The sequence below is a fragment of the Euprymna scolopes genome, chromosome 17 (genome assembly GCF_053919585.1).
Source record: "Euprymna scolopes isolate OS-2025 chromosome 17, ASM5391958v1, whole genome shotgun sequence".
NCBI classification, from domain to species: Eukaryota; Metazoa; Mollusca; class Cephalopoda; order Sepiida; family Sepiolidae; genus Euprymna; species Euprymna scolopes.
The window spans coordinates 116614787-116632792 of record NC_136498.1 but is presented as its reverse complement, the minus strand read 5'-3'; the positions used below and the strand labels follow the sequence as shown (position 1 = coordinate 116632792).

Sequence of the window (18006 nt, the reverse complement as noted above, 5' to 3'; positions counted from 1 at the left end):
ATGTACATATTCAGTGAGTGTGATATTCCATATGGTCGAACAGAGCGCTTACGGCGGCAGCAGCAGCAGCAGCAGCAGCAGCAGCAACAACAGCCAATCTATGCAAATACCAAACCATGTGCGAGGTGACTTCATGGCGGGGAAAAGAAAAATATTATTAAAAAAAAAAAAGAAAAATATGGACTCTTGAAGTCAGAGAGAAGGACAGAGATAAACATGTTACACAGGTGGCCCAAGAGTGACAGGAAAAGATGTGTTAAACACGGTCGGGTAGGGACGGAGTACCACGTGTTCAACACGACAGAATCTTGTTAAGCACATTGGAGTACGAGTAGACTTTTGAACAAAAGACAAGGCGTTATTCTGGAAAGTACCTGTAAATAAATGTCTATTGTCTTCACTGAAAAGAAAAGCAAGTTGATTTCTCAGCTTGTCTTTGTTTCTTGCGATGGTGTCTGCATGTTAACACGTATCTAACATTAAAATGGTATGAACTTCATGAAATTTTATCCTCAGAAAAATTCAATCAAAATCATGATGAAAATTGAAGCAAAGCTTTACAGCTGGATGCCCTTTTTAACATCAACTTGTTACAGATTAGTGATCTGTGTGTTTTATTGAGATGCAACTTCTAAGTTATCAGCCATGATCGACACTTCTCACTCAAATCATCGTTTAACATTTGTGTTGCATGCTGACATGTTTTCGATGGTTTAACTAACCTATCTCTGGCCAGGTCTTTATTCCAACATTTAAATTACATAGCCTGATATGCGACTAATTTTCTTTAGAGGTCATTCTTTACTTAAGGCAAGATTTTTATAGACAAGATGGGTTTTAGTTAGTTAACGTACTTCCTAACTTCCGGCATAGCGCTACCGGAAGTGGTGACAAGGCAAATCAGTTCCTTTACTTTTATTGTTCTTCAGTATTTCTATTTTGAAGCGATTTATTAAAATATAAGAAAAAGACATTATCAAAAGATATACAATAAAAATTTAAAAAAATTATATATTTTTAATGGCTTAACTAACCTATCTCTGGCCGAGTCTTTATTCCAACATTTAAATTAGCCTAACTTGCGACTACTTCTTAATTATAATTTAAAATAAAATTCAAACGACTTGTTCAATTATGATTTTTTTTTTTTTTAGAGTAAAATGACAACTTGTTCAAAATTACGGAAAGGTATTTTGAAATCGGGTTATTTTAGTTAAAGACTGATCGAAAAATCGATTTGAGAACAACTTTTAAGTTGATGTAACACTTTGACCCCCCCCCAATGTTCTTCACGTGGTTATGCGTGACATTGCTTCTAACGGTTATGTGTCAAGAAGTTTTTATCTTCGTTGATACTATTAATAAATCAGCATTTGTTTTTATGGAACAAATATTTCCTTCCGGATGTTCGGTTATAGAAGACACGAAAAAAAAAAAAAAGGAATTTAAGTTACTTAATTCTATTGCTGATACATTTCAATATTTCTTTATTCACACTGCTATTTATACAAAGAGGGGAATTCTTGCCACTGTGCCATGACGTCATCGCTATTTAGTATCAATCCTTTCTCTACAGTCGTTTCCGATCAGCTGATCAATGCAATGAATGTGATGGATAGAGATAGGACATAAAACTCACGAAGGCATTGTGAGAATGAAAGCGTTAGCAAGAAACTATGTGCGGTGGCCAAAACTGAATGGAAATATTGAGTAGATGTGTAACAGAGTGCGGATGCGCTTGCTGTACGACAGCTAACGTATACAAATGACAGAGTCGTATGCGATGTGATGTCACAGCAAGGAAGAAGGAATAAAAGACTATAAAAAAAGAAAACCGTGTCCCGAGAAGAACAGAAATAGATATGTTGCACACGTGGTTCGAGAACGACAGGGAAATTCACGTCCTAAACATGGCCGGACAATAACAGAGTGCCACGTATTCGACACGGTCGAGTCTCGTTAAGCATATTGGAGTACGAGAAGACATTTGAACTATAGACATGCGTTATTCTGGAAGTACCTGTAAATAAATGTCTGTTATTTCAGCTGCAAACGGTCGAATTCTTTCCTTGTCTTTTTTCCCCTTGCGACTGTTAAGATACAACATTACATATGGCCAAGGGGTTTAAAAACTGTGTTCTAAATCAGAAACAACCCAACAGAACTTATAATCATTGTTGGGAGTATCCAAGTCAGCCCTTGAAGATGAATCACATTGACTATGATTCCACAGCTCCTTACCGTCCCTCTTCAACTGGACAAGCGGAATGCAGCGTGTGCACATTCTACAGAAATAATAAAGAGGATGGACAAAAATATAAATAAAAGCCAATTCCATTTTAAATCTAAGGATTCCTTTAGCTGGTTTGCTGTTCAACCGGAAATTAAGGACAGTTTTTCATCTGCTGCAGTCGGATAAATTTAAGAGCCCTGTATATAATTACAAAATGGGAAAAATACTATGATTCCGAAAATTTTTTATCGTTATTTCCATGGCATGTGCTCGTCTGAACTCCAATCTCTGCCTCACCCTCGCCAATCTTTTACGAAAAACCCCCGTCTAGCTGAATCCACTGTCAAAAATTTTCCCCACTCTTTATCTGTGCCTAAATCAAGACGTAGATTCCATGAACAAAGCTTCTTTCTTAGAAGTGCACGCCTGTAGAACTCTGTTCTGTCTGCCTGCTTCCCACCTGACTACAACCTGGATGTCTTCAAGTCCAACGTAAACAAATTCCTGATGAACCGGCCCCTTAAGTAGACACTTTATTAAATATCCACACTAATGTACTGCACTTGCAATAACTCTTAACCGTGAGTGGCTTCCGGGCCTTGATAAGTGGTGACCACCTTGTAAAAAAAATGTGCGGCAACTGACGGAGCTCTCGTGTTAGATAGAAGGCACCACCACGAGGCGGAGACAGAAACAGCAGAAACACAGATATTCGGGTTATATCATTAAAAGGACTATAACATTTCCAGAGGAGGATGTGACTGATGTGAATGATACCGCAGACAACAGTGTGACAACAGACAGGGAAGAGTATTCAGAAGATGCAAGAACAGTTGAGTTAGTAAGTTAAAATAAGGCTAAATAAGAATATAAAGACAACGGACAAGAAGCGTAGTTTCTTAATTTGAATATGTGCAGAAAGCTAAGCTAAGGGATTATGTTCATTGATACTCCCATAAATAATATATTATGGACGTGAGTTGCTGAAAGCTTAAGCCGAAATTACGGACCTTGTATGCCAGTTTTTGTTTTCATCTTGTAATGCGGCTTCGTCTTAGCATCAAACGCCAACCGTGTTTAGTTTGTTTTTTAATCGAGACATAAAAAGAGAACGTCCTGGGAGATGCCCTCCGACGGATCATTCATGAATATCAAGAATAATACAGAACCCGATACCGAGTATCCTGACCGTCATTGATCGCATTAGAAACATCACACAACACGCACACACACACATATATGTCCGATATATATATATATATATATATATATATATATATATATATACATATATCTATATGATATATATGGTGTTTTATTTCGATTAATAACACCCACAAAGCTCAGTATATATATATATATATATATATATATATATATATATATATATATATATATATATATATAAAGGTGTTTTAAGACCAGAGAGGTGTAAGATTTTTTTAATAAACATATTTGTTCATTACATTTTTTTTTATTCGAATCATAAAAGATTCATCTTCACGAAGTGTGTGTTTCGTCTTTGGTGTTATGCTGATATTAATACTTGGCACATCCTTGGATTTCAAGGTTGAGGTTTTAAAGTCCGATACAGTGTAAGGCTCCAGCCATACGCATGAGAATTTATAAATCTGTTTAGGAAGCACTGGTTGTATGGTAATTTTAATTAAAGTTTTTTTAGGCAAAATAAGTGTCAGATTTTTTTTTAAATAAGCATATTTGTTCGCTAAAATTAAATTATTTCGGATTCCAATCGTAAAAGATTCTTCTTAAGAACTTGTGTGTGTATTTTTCGTATTATGCTGTGTTGTGGGGGGAATCACCCTCCAAATGGTCTGTTCTATCCATTATATAAACCATAGACCTTTTGATCCCAGGTGTGCATTAAACACCAGAGCTCCCGGAGTCTTTATCGTCACGTTGGTTTGTTATTTTTCCTGCGATTGTTTTACATATTATTATTATTATTGTTATTGCCATGTTAAATTTGTTTTATTTGTTAAAGTTGTTATTTTCCTGCTGTTATTTTTGAACGGGACTTTTACCTTATTTTTTTTTTTTTTTAATTTTTTTTTCCCCTCTCTAACCCGTCGGCCATGGCGTCCGCCAGCAATGTGCCGTCGGAAGAGGACAAAAGTGGCGAACAAAAGAATGGGTGGGCAAAACCACCCAAAGTTAAAATAGACGTTAACAACTTTTTAACGGAAGCAAGGAAATGTTTGCAATATGTTACAGAGACAGGAGTTACGTTAGAAGCACCACGGCTACAGGAATTTGCCAAGAAAACGATCTCACTTTTTGTGGTAGATCGCAAGACCAAAAAATTGATCAGGTCAACAAAGGAAACTGTAACTAAATTACTGGCAACGGCAGGAATGCGTGCGGATCGTGTAACGAAATGCAGAGGCTACAATACCTGGGCCGCCCTGTTTAAAACAGAAGAAGAATGCGTCGCACTAACTAAAAAAGAAATCATTACACAAGAATACATTTTAAGAATGGAGTACCTAGGACGGAGGAGAACGACTGTTTCCATTTTCGAAGTGCCAGGGGCGGTCCCAGGTGAATATCTAGCTGCCTACCTCCTGAAATTCGGTGATATTACTGGTATAGAGGTGGACCAGTACAACGGAGTCTGGTCCTTCGACATCCTTTTAAACCAAGAAGCTTTCTACGAAATACCCTACTTCCTGGAAGCGGGAGCTGAAAAACTCCCCATTGTGGTCACAGGGAGGAGGCCGACCTGCTGGATTTGTAGTGAAGTAGGTCACTTAACCTACACATGTCCGAAAAAGATCAAAACAAATGTGACAAACACAACAAACCCTAAAGAGGTGATTGTTGGGCACCTCGAACCTGAGGCTAGAACGCCAAACACAAGCAAAAAAATTGAAGTGATTAAAGAAATCACAACAGAAGAATTCGAGAAAAAATTCAACTCTGAGATGGAATCACCTAAAAAGAGAGAATGGACGCTGGTACCGTTTTCTAAATCGCCTCGTAAAACGTACGCGGATAAACTGACCAAAGAGCAGATACTAGACATTAGGACCAGTAAAGACCCGGGGGGCAACAAGTTTAAGGCCCTGCTAAAACTAAAGGACTCGCTTGATGAAAAGCGCAAGCAAAGCGAGAAGGAAAAAGAAAAAGAAAAAGAAAAAATATTAGATTTCCCCGAATCTCTCTTCCCCGAAAAGCCTGCCCCTCCTCCAAAAGAGAAAAGATCACCCCGTAAAGCGCCACCCCTCTCTCTCGCAAACGTACCAAAAAGAGACCCAAAGTTGACAACCCTAGGCTCCCCATCCAAAAAGACCCCTAAACCGTCCCCTAAACCGTCTCCATTCTGCTCCCCAAACCATACACCCCAAAACTCCCCTCCCGCTTCCCCTATGAAAATTGACATGCCCCCTCCTCCATCACCTCGCCCTTCTACTTCTGAAAAGAAAAGACACAGAAGTCCCTCCGTAGAAAAAGACCAGAAAAAGAAAAGATCCCCTTTTTTTCAGGGCAAAGACGTGTGTAAGATCACGGCTAATATAGAGACCATATCCAAAAATCACGTTAGAAAAGACTACCGAAACCTCTACGCGGTGAAGCAGATAAGCAAACTGGACATTACAAACCCAGAAAATTTTCCTAATGCCAAAAGACTTTTAACTGTGGTCAGAAGTCGTGAAGAGGCCAAAGGAGTTTGGACTATGCTGGAGGAAGCAAACTCCGCTTTTAATATCATTCCTCCAGCAGCCTTTTTTAGCGACTCTGACATACTTAAAATGGAGAAACTATGTGTTGGACGGGTCCCCATAAAAATCCACCCTTCACTTTATAGAGCGATTAAGTTAACATTTCCTCTAGACATCGGTGGTCTGTCCCCTGATGGGGCCATCACTAATGAGATGACCTCTGGATCATTGGGGACAGCTGTCGGTGTCTTGGCACCGTCCATGTTTGTTAAGGATACCCAACCCTAGATAGATCACAATGGCTTTAAGGTTAGCTACTTTGAATGTCCGAGGGTTGAGGGACGCCTCTCGTAAACTTCGAGTTGCACGCGACCTTCAACGCCTCGGGGTGGATATATGCTGTGTACAGGAAACGCACTTCATTCCCAGTGATTATCAGGGTGTGCTGCTTAGAGACTTTCAGCTCTATTCAGCACATTTTGATTCCCACTCGAGGGGTGTTTCCTGGCTAGTTAGACGCACTCTTGATGCTTCGTGTGACCCAGTCTATGCTGATCCAGAGGGAAGAGTGCACGTGCTGGATGTTACCGTAAAGGATGTGGCATTTCGATTTATTGGGTTTATGCTCCCAATAGCCATGGCGAGAGGGTTTCCTTTTTTCGGGGGATTGAGCCCTTCATGAATTCGTCTCGGCGGATAGTTTTAGCGGGAGACTGGAACGCGGTCCTGGATCCCGATTTAGATCGCGGGGGTAATACTTCAAGGGCTACTAACCAGAACCGGGATGCTAAGGCGTTTCGAGACTTTATTGACAAGTTTGATCTTGTCGATAAATTTCGAAACGAAAAGCCCGGGGATGTAGTTTGGACTTGGACAGGTAGACGCGGCTCCGATCCGGTGCAACTTTCGAGTTACATCGATCGGTTCTTAGTTAAGAGAGTCGACTTAGGGCTTTTAGACTGTCCAAGTTTTCATAACATAGTTTATTCGGACCATAGGTTAGTCCGGGTTCGGGTAAACTTAGATAGCGTTAAACCTAGGATGGCTAGTTACTGGAAGTTCAACACGTCGTTGTTCGACGTGAAGGGCTTCCGGGAACAGCTTTTACTAACAATACAGAGGGAATTGACGGGAGCCATTATCGGGAATAAGTGGTGGGGAAAACTTAAACAAGTAATTAGGTCCTTCGCTGCTGATTTTAGTCATCGACTCAATCTTAGTTCTAGAGCAGCGAAAGCGGCACTAGATGATAGATTAAAAAGGGCGGTGGAGGAGGGGGATAGTGATAGTTATACTTTAATTAAGGCTGAACTGGACTCCCTGGATAACAGGAAGGACCAGGGTCTAGTAGTTAGGGCTAGGTTAAAAAGAGTGCCGAACGAGGCAACAAACATGGCCGCGTCAATGCGTGCGGAGGAGCGTCGACGTGCGACTGATCGACACATCGCCAGTGTCACATTGCCGGACGGACGAACCGTAACATCAAATGATGGAATCCTGGAGGGTTTTCGAGCTCATTTGCAGGAGCTTTTTACCATGGAGCCCGGTCTGGAGATTGAACAGTTTGACACGTATTTAGCTGACTTTTCTCGCCTTGAAGCGACCGAAGCAGCTACGTGTGAAGGTAGCATAAAAGAGGAAGAAGTCCTTGAGGCTCTGAAACAAGTCGGGCTAGACAGAACCCCTGGGATTGATGGTCTGCCTTACGAGGTGTACTTGAGGCTGTCGCCCATTTTTATTCCTTTGCTGGCCACACTCTTCAACTCCTGGTTTAGGGACGGGTCTATACCTCAGTACTTTACCAGGGGAATCATTAAATTGCTTCGCAAAGATAAAAATGGAGGGGATGGGATTAGCAATTTCCGGCCCTTAACGATGTTAAACACAGAGTTAAAGATTTTGGCCAATATCTTAGCAAATCGTCTGCAGGTTGTTTTACATCGTCTCATAAGTCCCGAACAGACGTGTTCTGTTAAGGGCCGGACGATTCAAGATAATTTGCACGCGTACTCTTGATCATAGAGAAAGTCGACACAGAAGCCGCGCTGATCAATTTAGATCAGTCCAAAGCATTCGATAGGGTGGACCATCGTTACCTAGGGGCTGTTCTTTGCTCGGCTGGGTTTGGACCCCAGTTTCGCTCATGGATTCGCCTCTTGTATGCTAACCCCGGTGCTATGGTGGAGGTGAATGGGGTGAGATCGAAGCCCTTCAGGTTAACAAGATCTATCCGTCAAGGTTGTCCGTTATCACCCATGCTGTATGTCATCGCGCTTGAGCCCTTTTTGTGCCAGCTTAGGGTGAATCCGGTCCTTCGCGGGATTACTTTGCCAGGTGGTTCTACCCCAGTAAAGTATACCGCCTATGCCGACGACGTGACTGTGCTTGTAACGAGCAATGCCGAGATTAGAGTCGTCGACATGGAAACAAGACGGTATGCACAGGTAACAGGGGCCATAATCAACCACGTTAAGTCTATTGGCTTACGTGTTGGTGCCTGGAGGGGAACGCCCCTTCAGGGACCCTTTGGCTGGACTGATGGGCCCTGCAAGCTACTCGGCGTCTGGTTTGGCCCCGACCTCCAGCTGGAGAAAAATTGGTCGGAAGTGTTGAAAGCGGTCAAGACCACAACTCATTTGTGGTCTTTGAGAAATCTAACTTTAAAGGGTCGGGCGGAGGTATGCAATACTCATATCTACCCCCTGATCCTATACCGTCTATCAGTGCTTCCACTCCCGAAGTCCTCACTACTTGAACTAGTGCGTGCTCTTTTCGCGTTCTTATGGCGCGGAAAGCAAGCCATGGTTGCTCGGGAGATCTGTTGCCTGCATCCGTCTGAAGGCGGTCTGGGTATGCCGAATATCAAAATACGTAGACACACTCTAAGGCTGATATACCTAGACCGAATGTGTACACCTGACTTAGGGAACGGTGTCTTCTGGATGGAAGACACTAAGAAAGCCTTTCCGGCTTTGGAGAATGTGCATTCGGCTGAGGGGGAGGCACGCAGGAGGCCCCGAAACGAATGCCATTTCTATCGCGAGTGTCGACAGGCGTTGAAGTTCCTTCAACGGGTGAATGAAAGCCTCTCTGACACCCGGCTGTTGTCTCGCAAAGCGCTATATAGGGTTTTAGTGAGGGGATCTGTCCGAGACGAAAAGATTGAGGAGTTCGGTTTCACGAATGAGGAGCGTCGCTCGATGTGGCCTTGGGCGCCCGGGCTGAGCTGTTTCGATAACTACGAGGCATCGCTCACCTGGCTGGTAATCCGAGATGCCCTCTGGGTTCACAAAAAACTTTTCATAGCGGGTTTTACAATGACACCTAGTTGTGTCCGATGCGGAGAATGGGAGGAAGACCTAAGCCATGCTTTCTTCCGCTGCGCTATCGTTCGACCGTTATGTGAGTTAGTTGAGAGCTTCACGGTTCGCATACTGAACGGGCGTTTTTTTTGTGCTGGATGCGGTTTCCCCGTGCTGCAATTAGGCGCCGAGTATGAAGAAAGAGGAACGTTATGTTTTTCTGTGTTTGCTAGCTGTTATGAGAGGCGTGATTTGGTCGACACGACAGAAGGAGGTTTACGGAGATGAGACCTTCACTGCTCCCCAGCTTGTTCTCATGTTCAAGCATCGGTTGAAAATGCGAATTAAGCTGGAGAAGGTGAAACTCACTCCTGTAAATTTCAACGAAAGGTGGGTGAAAGCTTCGCGACTGTGTAGAGTGACTGGAGCTGGCCTTGAATTCGTTTCTGATTTGATTTAGGTCAAAAAGGATTTTGGGTATCCTGAACTAACAAGACATCAGTATCGGACCGATTAGTTTAGTATGGGTTAGTTAGGCTTTATTGTTTGATTTTTTAACTTAGCTAGAGTATGTATGTGTTCATCGTCCCAGTCCCTCTTTTAGTTTGCCCTTGTCCCCCCCTTTTTTTCCACCTTAGGTTCGATAACCCCCATTCCCGACCCCAATTAGGTGACGGATGGACTGCTTTGTCAGTGATGCAGGTCGTCTTTGTGGTGTTTATTCAATAAAGTCAGTTTTCGTGTGGACCTGCGTCTTTTCGACTGACAAAGCTTTCTATCTGCCACAATTTAGTAGTGGGGGGGCTCTTTTACTAACTACTGTTTTTTCATTGTAAATATTTCATGCTTGTTGTATATAAAATTTTTAGCCCCCCCCCCCCACATCATGTATATATCATTTTTCGGGTTATAATTAGGATTCCTATAGAGTGATTCTGGTATTCTGGTGAAAGAGTCTAGTTAAGTTAACTTTATGTTAGATAGGTCCACATTAACCCCCCCTATTTTTGGCCTTGTGCCACATTTTGTGTATATTTATGCAAATAAATATTAACACCAGAGCGACCCTCGCTTGCTCGATGGCGTTTACTACTCTTGTCAGTTGTAACCCTTTTACGTTGTTGTTCCAGTAATACATTGTTTAAACTCTATTCCGTTGTTCTGTTTTCTTTGTGGCTTATTGCAAGCCATAACACTGGCGACATTGGATTCGGAGAACGTACTCACATTTAAAAACTGTGTTCTAAAAACTAAACACTGACGACATTGGATTCAATGAGCATACTAAAATCGAAACCAGTCACGACATTGAAAAAAAATACTCGCGTTGAAATAGTATTCTAAAATACTAACGACGTCGGACTCAAATGTTATCAAGCCTAAGGAAATGTCTAATGTAACACTTGCAACTGATAACTAAAAACTGGTAACTAAAAAAAAAAAGCGCAGATCAGTACAGGGAAAAAAGAGTTGAAAAGAAAAAAAGTTCGTAACGACTTTCAAGGATAGCGCTGTACTTTTGGAAAAAGAAAATGTTCGTCGCGACTTAGAAAGGTAAATTGTTTACTTTTGAAAAAAGAATTCGTTACTTGTGGTTTACGCTGCTAAAATCAGGCGTTATTTTTTTTTCTGGAAAAAATATACACTTGATTTTTTTTCTTTAGACAATGAACTTTTTATATATTTATGTTTTTTTCTGTTCGTTTTATTGTCTGGAGGAAGAAATAAAAAAGAATAAAACGGTTTTGTAAAATTCAGCGAACGTTTTGAAATTGCTAATGCTGACAAAGCACAATGGACGAATTTAAAGTAGCGTTGGAACATTTGACCAAGTTGCATATCGATGCCGCCAAAGCGTCAAGCACGATTCGAGGAACAGCAAAAAGAATTGCAAAAACAGTTAGCGGAATGTCAAATACGAACCGAGGAACAGCATAAGGAAGTTCAAAAACAATTTACTGAACGTCAATTAGAAGTTCAAAAACAGTTAGCCGAATGTCAATTACGAACAGATGAATTGCTTATTGAAATTGTTAAGAATAATGCGAACGCGAAAAGCAATTCAGCATTTTTCAGAATACAATATGGACCGTGATAGACAATTTTAAATACGAGGAAGACGAAAAATCATGCGCAACGTATTTTTGGCGTTATCAAGATATTTTTAATATTGACTGCAGCAACTGCTCTGATCAAAAGAAAACCAGACTTCTACTGCGAAAATTTGAAACGGCTGAGCATGATAAATTCGTGGATTACATCTTGCCTCGGAAAACAGCAGATTTATCATCCAATGAGATGGTAAATTTGTTAACAGAACTTTTCTCGCCGAAAACGTCTCTTTTCCATAAGCGTTGAAGTTTGAATGTGGTAAAAGACGATAATGACGTTTTGCCACCTACGCAGCTGTAGTGAACAAACACTGTGATGACTTTATGTTATCTGAACAACAATTTTAAATGTCTTGTGTTTGCGCAAGGGAAAAGATGCGGAAATCAGGCGCAGAGTCCTTACAAAATTAGAAAATGAACCGAACTTAAAACTTCAAAAATTGACTGAGGAGTGTCAAAAAGTAGAAATTATTAAAAAAAAAGATGCAAGAAATATAGAAGCAGGCATCGCGAATATAAAAAAAGTAACTAAGAAAAAACACGTCGAAATGGCACACAGACACTAACCACCGAAACCCAGAAAAACTAAAAGCACCATGCGTTTTAGATGTGGTGGAATACATTGGGTAAGGGATTGCCCATTTTTAACAAAAAGATCGGTCATAAAAGTTCGCACTGTAGGAAAACTCAGAATAGAAGCCATGTACGTCAAACCAGAACTAAGGACGTCGTAGATGAAAATCTACGCAAATATGTAACGGTTAACATTTTCGGCAAGGCTATTAAATTCCAATTAGACAGTGGATCAGATCTTTCAATAATCAATCTCAAAACGTGGAAAATATTACGAAATCCGACTATGTTAAAAACTAACAGAACGGCGACGGCCGTTAATGGTACAAAAATTCATTTTGAAGGTGAATTAATTACAAACTTCACTTTACGGGGGAAAATAAAAAAAAAACAGATTCTATGTGCTAAAAGATAGAGAGAACCTGTTCGGTTCTGACAGCATGGAGGAGGTTCGTCTCTGGGATCTTCCTATATCCACATTCTGCAAGAAAATAGATACCCGCCCAGCAGAAACGGAGAAACTTATAACTTGTTTTAAAAAAGAATTCACAAACGTATTTACTCCTGGCCTGGGGAGATGTATAAAAATGGCCGCAGATTTTAAGTTGAAACCTGACACACAACCGGTGTTTAAAAAGAAACGTAATGTCCCGTCCGCTTCCCTGAACAAAATAAATCAGGAACTAGACAGATTAGAAAGCATCGGTGTACTGGCTAAAATTGAATATAGTGAGTGGGCTGCTTCAGCAGTTTACGTAAAGAAAAGGTCCGGGAAATTTGCGCTTGCGCCGACTTCGCGACCGGAGACAACAGGTCCTTAGAAAATTTTCACTATCCATTACCTAGTCCAGAAGAAGTGTTCACGAAATTAAATGGCGGCAAGTTTTTTTTTTAGATCGACCTAAGCGACGCTTACCTACAGATTCCGGTAAACGACAAAAGCGCTAACCTCCTCTGTATTAACACTCATCGGGGTTTGTACAGATACGAAAGACTCGCGTTTGGTATCAAGGTGGCATCCGCAATATTCCAGCAAGTAATGGATACTATGCTATCTGGCTTGGACACCGCAATCGCATACCTTGATGACATTATCATAGCGAGCAAAAGCAGGGAGGAACACGAAAAACATATCAGACATGTATTCAGTCGAATACAAGATTATGGATTTAAGATCAAAGCAGATAAATGCGAGTTCTTTTTACAAACAATTAAATACCTGGGTCAAATAATCGATAAAGATGGCAGACACCCAGACCCAGATAGGGCGACCGCTATTAAAGAAATGCCGGCACCAATAAACACAACTCAATTGCAGAGTTTTTTAGGTTTGTCAAATTATTACCAGGGGTTCATCCTAAATATGCACAAATTGCGTGCACCACTTAATGAATTGCTGAAAAAGGATAAGGTTTGGGAGTGGACAGAAGATTGCCAGACATCATTCCAAGAAATAAAAAGAATCATGACTTCAAAACTATTCCTAGGGCACTTCAACCCGCAGTTGGACATAATAGTAGCTAGCGACGCTAGTCAATATGGCGTCGGGGCGTGCATGCCACATCGAATGCCGGATGGCTCGAAACAGCCTATTGCTTTCGCATCACGGACTCTCTTGCCAGTGGAAAAGAATTATTCTCAGATCGAGAAAGAGGCCATAGGAATTATATTTGCAGTTTCAAAATTTCACCGGTTCTTGTACGGAAGACATTTTTTTCTACAAACCGACCATAAGCCGTTGATATCCATTTTTGGATCAAAAAAAGGACTTCCAACATTCACTGCGAGCCGACTATTACGATGGGGAACTACTCTGCTGAACTATAATTTTACAATTCAATTTCTCTCCTCAAAACAACTAGCCCATGCAGACGGTCTATCGAGATTGATTCCTGCCAAAATTGAACCTCTTGAAGATTCAGTAATCGCGACACTACGTAGTGATGTAAAAACCATGATAAACAATATTACCGCGAACTGCCGGTCACACTTCAGGGAATTAAGTCAGAATCCCTAAATAACAATTTCATTCAAACCACGAAACAGAAATTAGCACTAAGTGACACCAGTTCAGACATTTTTTCTGGTTGCGACAAAATACTGTTATACGGTGAAAGGGTTGTCATCTCCCAAACCCTTCAAAATAGAATTCTCAGGGATTTTCATATGGGGCATCCAGGAATAAACAGAATGAAAAGCCTAATAAGAAGTTTTGTTTATTGGCTAGCTATGGACCTAGATATTAGCGACATGGTGAACAGATGCAAAGGCTGTGCTTTGGCTGCAAAAGCACCACCGATAAACAACCATGGTCAAGGATCCACATCGATTATGCGGGACCTGTGGATGATTTTTACTACCTGATAGTAGTTGACTCTTACTCTAAATGGCCAGAGGTACTAAGATGCAAAAAACGACCACGGCAACAACGACAAATTTTTTATTGGAATTGTTTGCTCGGTTTGGGGTTGTAGACTGTTTGGTTAGCGACAACGCTACACAGTTCACCTCGACAGAGTTCAGAGAATTCTGCGAGACGTATCAAGTCAAGCATATTACGACACCCCAGTACCACGCCAGAAGCAACGGCCAGACCGAACGCTTCGTCGATACGCTTAAAAGGGCATTAAAAAAGGCGTCCGGTACACCGACAGAAAAGGCTCTTCAGCAATTTCTGCAGGTTTACAGAATCACGAGAAATCCGAACAAAGCAGATGCGGGGTCCCCAGCAGAAGTCATGTTTGGACGGAAAATAAAATCCGTATTTGATAAACTGCTACCCAAACACATAGTACACAACAGTACCTCTACAATGCCAACGAAACGGTTTAACAGCGGAGATAACGTGTATTTTAGACATTTTAGAAATAACGTTTCTTTTGGGGAACAGGGCACGATCTTACGAAGAATCGGCCATGTTACACACATCATTCAGGGCCCAAAGTTCCAACATAAGAGGAACCTGAACCAAATTAAGAAATGCTTCTACGAGGATCAAGAAGAACCACTGCAGGACGGCAGTGATGCGATTTAAACTGTGTATGACTGTTTTGACATAGACCTTCCAAAACGGATGTCAGAACCGAGACGCTCCAGCAGAAAGAGGAAGGTGGTCTGCCTCAAAAGGAAGAAATACTGATTTTCACAACCGCGGAAATCAGCTTGGGAGGGGGGTTGTGTGGGAATCACCCTCCAAATGGTCTGTTCTATCCATTATATAAACCATAGACTTTTTGATCCCAGATGTGGATTAAACACCAGAGCGACCCTCGCTTGCTCGATGGCGTTTACTACTCTTGTCAGTTCTAACCTTTTTACGTTGTTGTTGTTCCAGTAATACATTGTTTAAACTCTATTCCGTTGTTCTGTTTTCTTTGTGGCTTATTGCAAGCCATAACACTGGCGACATTGGATTCGGAGAACGTACTCGCTACATACATGCAGGTGCTACTTCTCCCGACCTCGAGATTTGAAATCCATTTCCTCCCTGGCTTGTCCAATCACAAGCCAGCTCTCAATCATGAGCGAGTATATAGAAGGCGAAATAACGAACCTTTAATCCTCTTTGATCCTGACCCTGCCTGGGAGCAGACTTCGCCGGGGCTGCAGCCCTAGGCAGGACGTGAGTACAACGAGCTAGCTATGGCTCTCTTCAAACTGTCATTTATTTCCACATACGGTACCCACACGAACTTTATTCATCATTCTACAGGACTACTCTTGTCGATACAACTCATACTCACGCACGCCAACACCTTAGTACTGAAGACTTTGTCATTTCTTTCTATTTTGCCCCGGCGACTACTAGCTATAAACACGTGCGCGCACGAACACTGAACTATTCTCCTCTTCAACCAGCTGGCATGATATTAAATCTATCTTTAAACACATCGAACACTTTTCTCTCCCTTTCAATGAACTCTCTTGCTAATACGTTTCTATCTTCTACCAAAGCTACTAACGAAGATGACAAATAAAGTTGTTTATTAAACGTTAAAATAAGACTTACTTTCGTTGCCTTCTTTATTAACTAAACGTAAGTGATCGCAGTTTGTAAGCTTTGCTGAATCACAGTCGTAATCGCTTTTATATTTTTTTTCCTTCATTCGACTTCTCACCTTTGTTTGAGGCAGAAACAACGTTATCTCTGTGATAAATTATGAACTTTGAACTTTTAGTTGGAAATAGTCTGGTCGATGCTGCGTCAAACTCGGAAGTAATTCTTCATGTAGCGAATTTGTTCAAGATCTATGCGGGGATGTATTTGATATGTTAATATACGTAGGATCGTCTTTCAATAGAACGAGGAATTTGCTTTATCAGGCATTACCACGGGGTTTGACACGATTTATTTTACTATATCGGCTAGACAAAATGGCGCCGATGATTTTTGCCCGTTCTTTGATCTTAGGAAGAAAAGTGCACTCAGAAAACGATATTCTCTTTCTTTCTTTCACTTTCTCTCTCTCTCTCTCTTTCTCTCTCTCTCTCTCTCTCTCTCTCTCTCTCTCTCTATATATATATATATATATATATATATACATATATATATATATATATATATATATATATATATATATATATATATATATATATATATATATATTGTGAAATCAAAGGAGATGGGCTGTTTACCTGATATAAGCAATGGTAAACTTCGATCTAATATAAGCACCAAGTATTTATATATGGATATTTTAATCTCAACCAAATAAAAAAAGATCAGCACACAAATGATAGAGATTAGAGCTTATTTGCAGATTTCTTTCTCAGAATAACAAGAATAGCATTCTTTGAAACTCCTCGGAATAAGGACTTTATATATATATATATAATTTTTTTTATTTTAGAAATATTGTTAATTTCAATAAACTTCATTTGTAATTTCAAATAAAAACGGTTTTCATTTAACAGGTTGAAACTGTTAGGATAAAAACAGAATTCCCGTTAAATCCAAGTAAAGCTCAGAGCATATATAGTACAAGATTTGTTGAAATTCAAAAACTCGCATTTTTTATATAACTTTCGTTTATTTCAGCGTGGATTTCTTTATTATTATAATTGTTCTCGCGTTAACGAAACAGCTGTAGTAGAGGAAATATACGATGAAATAAACGAAAGTAAATATATAAGTAAAATATATGAGTCTTTGAATTTCAACAAATCTTGTAATATATATATATATATATATATATATATATATATTTATATATATATATATATACTAGCATTTCAACCCGGCGTTGCCCGGGTATTTGGAGGGGTATGCTGAAAAAAAAGGTAATTTTTGTTTAACTTTGACCCCTATTATGACCCTTAAAATTTATTGTTTTGGGCTCAAATCAAGGTATTAAGTTAGATCCATGTCCAATGAACCTATATCTAAAATTTCAAATGTTTAGACCCAAAATTGTCGGAGGAGTTTGGTAGAATTCTCAAAGGTCAAATCGTTGAACTTTGACGCCTTAACAGTCAAATTTCTGGCCAAAAACCGATTACATAGGTTTTCTCAAATCACCGTACCCTGTATATCAAATTGCGAGTCTGTAGACTTAAAATTGACACAGTTATTGAGTAGGGAAATGTACACAGACAGACACAGACACACAGACATGTTCACTTTTATAGATATACTAGCATGAGTGCCCGGCGTTGCCCGGGTGTTTGGAGGTGTATGCTGAGCAAAATAAAAAAAAACGGTCAATTTTTTTAAAATTTGACTCCTATTATGACCCTTAACATTTATTGTTTTGGGCTCAAATCAAGTTATTAAGTTACATCCATGTCCATGAGACCTATATATAAAATTTCAAGTGTTTAGACCCCAAATTGTCGGAGGAGTTTGATAGAGTTCTCAAAGGTCAAATCGTTGAACATTGACCCCTGAACAGCCAAATTTCTGGCCGAAAACCGATCACATAGATTTTCTCAAATCTCAGTACCCTGTATATCAAATTTCGAGTCTGTAGACTAAACATTGACAGAGTAGGGAAATGTACACAGACACACAGACAGACAGACACAGACACACACAGACACGTTCACTTTTATAGATATACTAGCATGAGTGCCCAGCGTTGCCCGGGTGTTTGGAGGTGCATGCT

The 18006-nt window shown here is 40.4% G+C and overlaps 1 protein-coding gene across 1 annotated transcript in view; it reads left to right on the top strand.

Moving 5' to 3' along the window:
• LOC145297060 (sodium-coupled monocarboxylate transporter 1-like) overlaps positions 1–18006 on the top strand; it is an 80968-nt gene continuing 62962 nt past the window's right edge. The window contains exon 1 of the mRNA XM_080143287.1: positions 1–125. Within this exon, the coding sequence (XP_079999413.1) occupies positions 1–125 (125 nt within the window). The remainder of the gene's footprint in view (positions 126–18006) is intronic.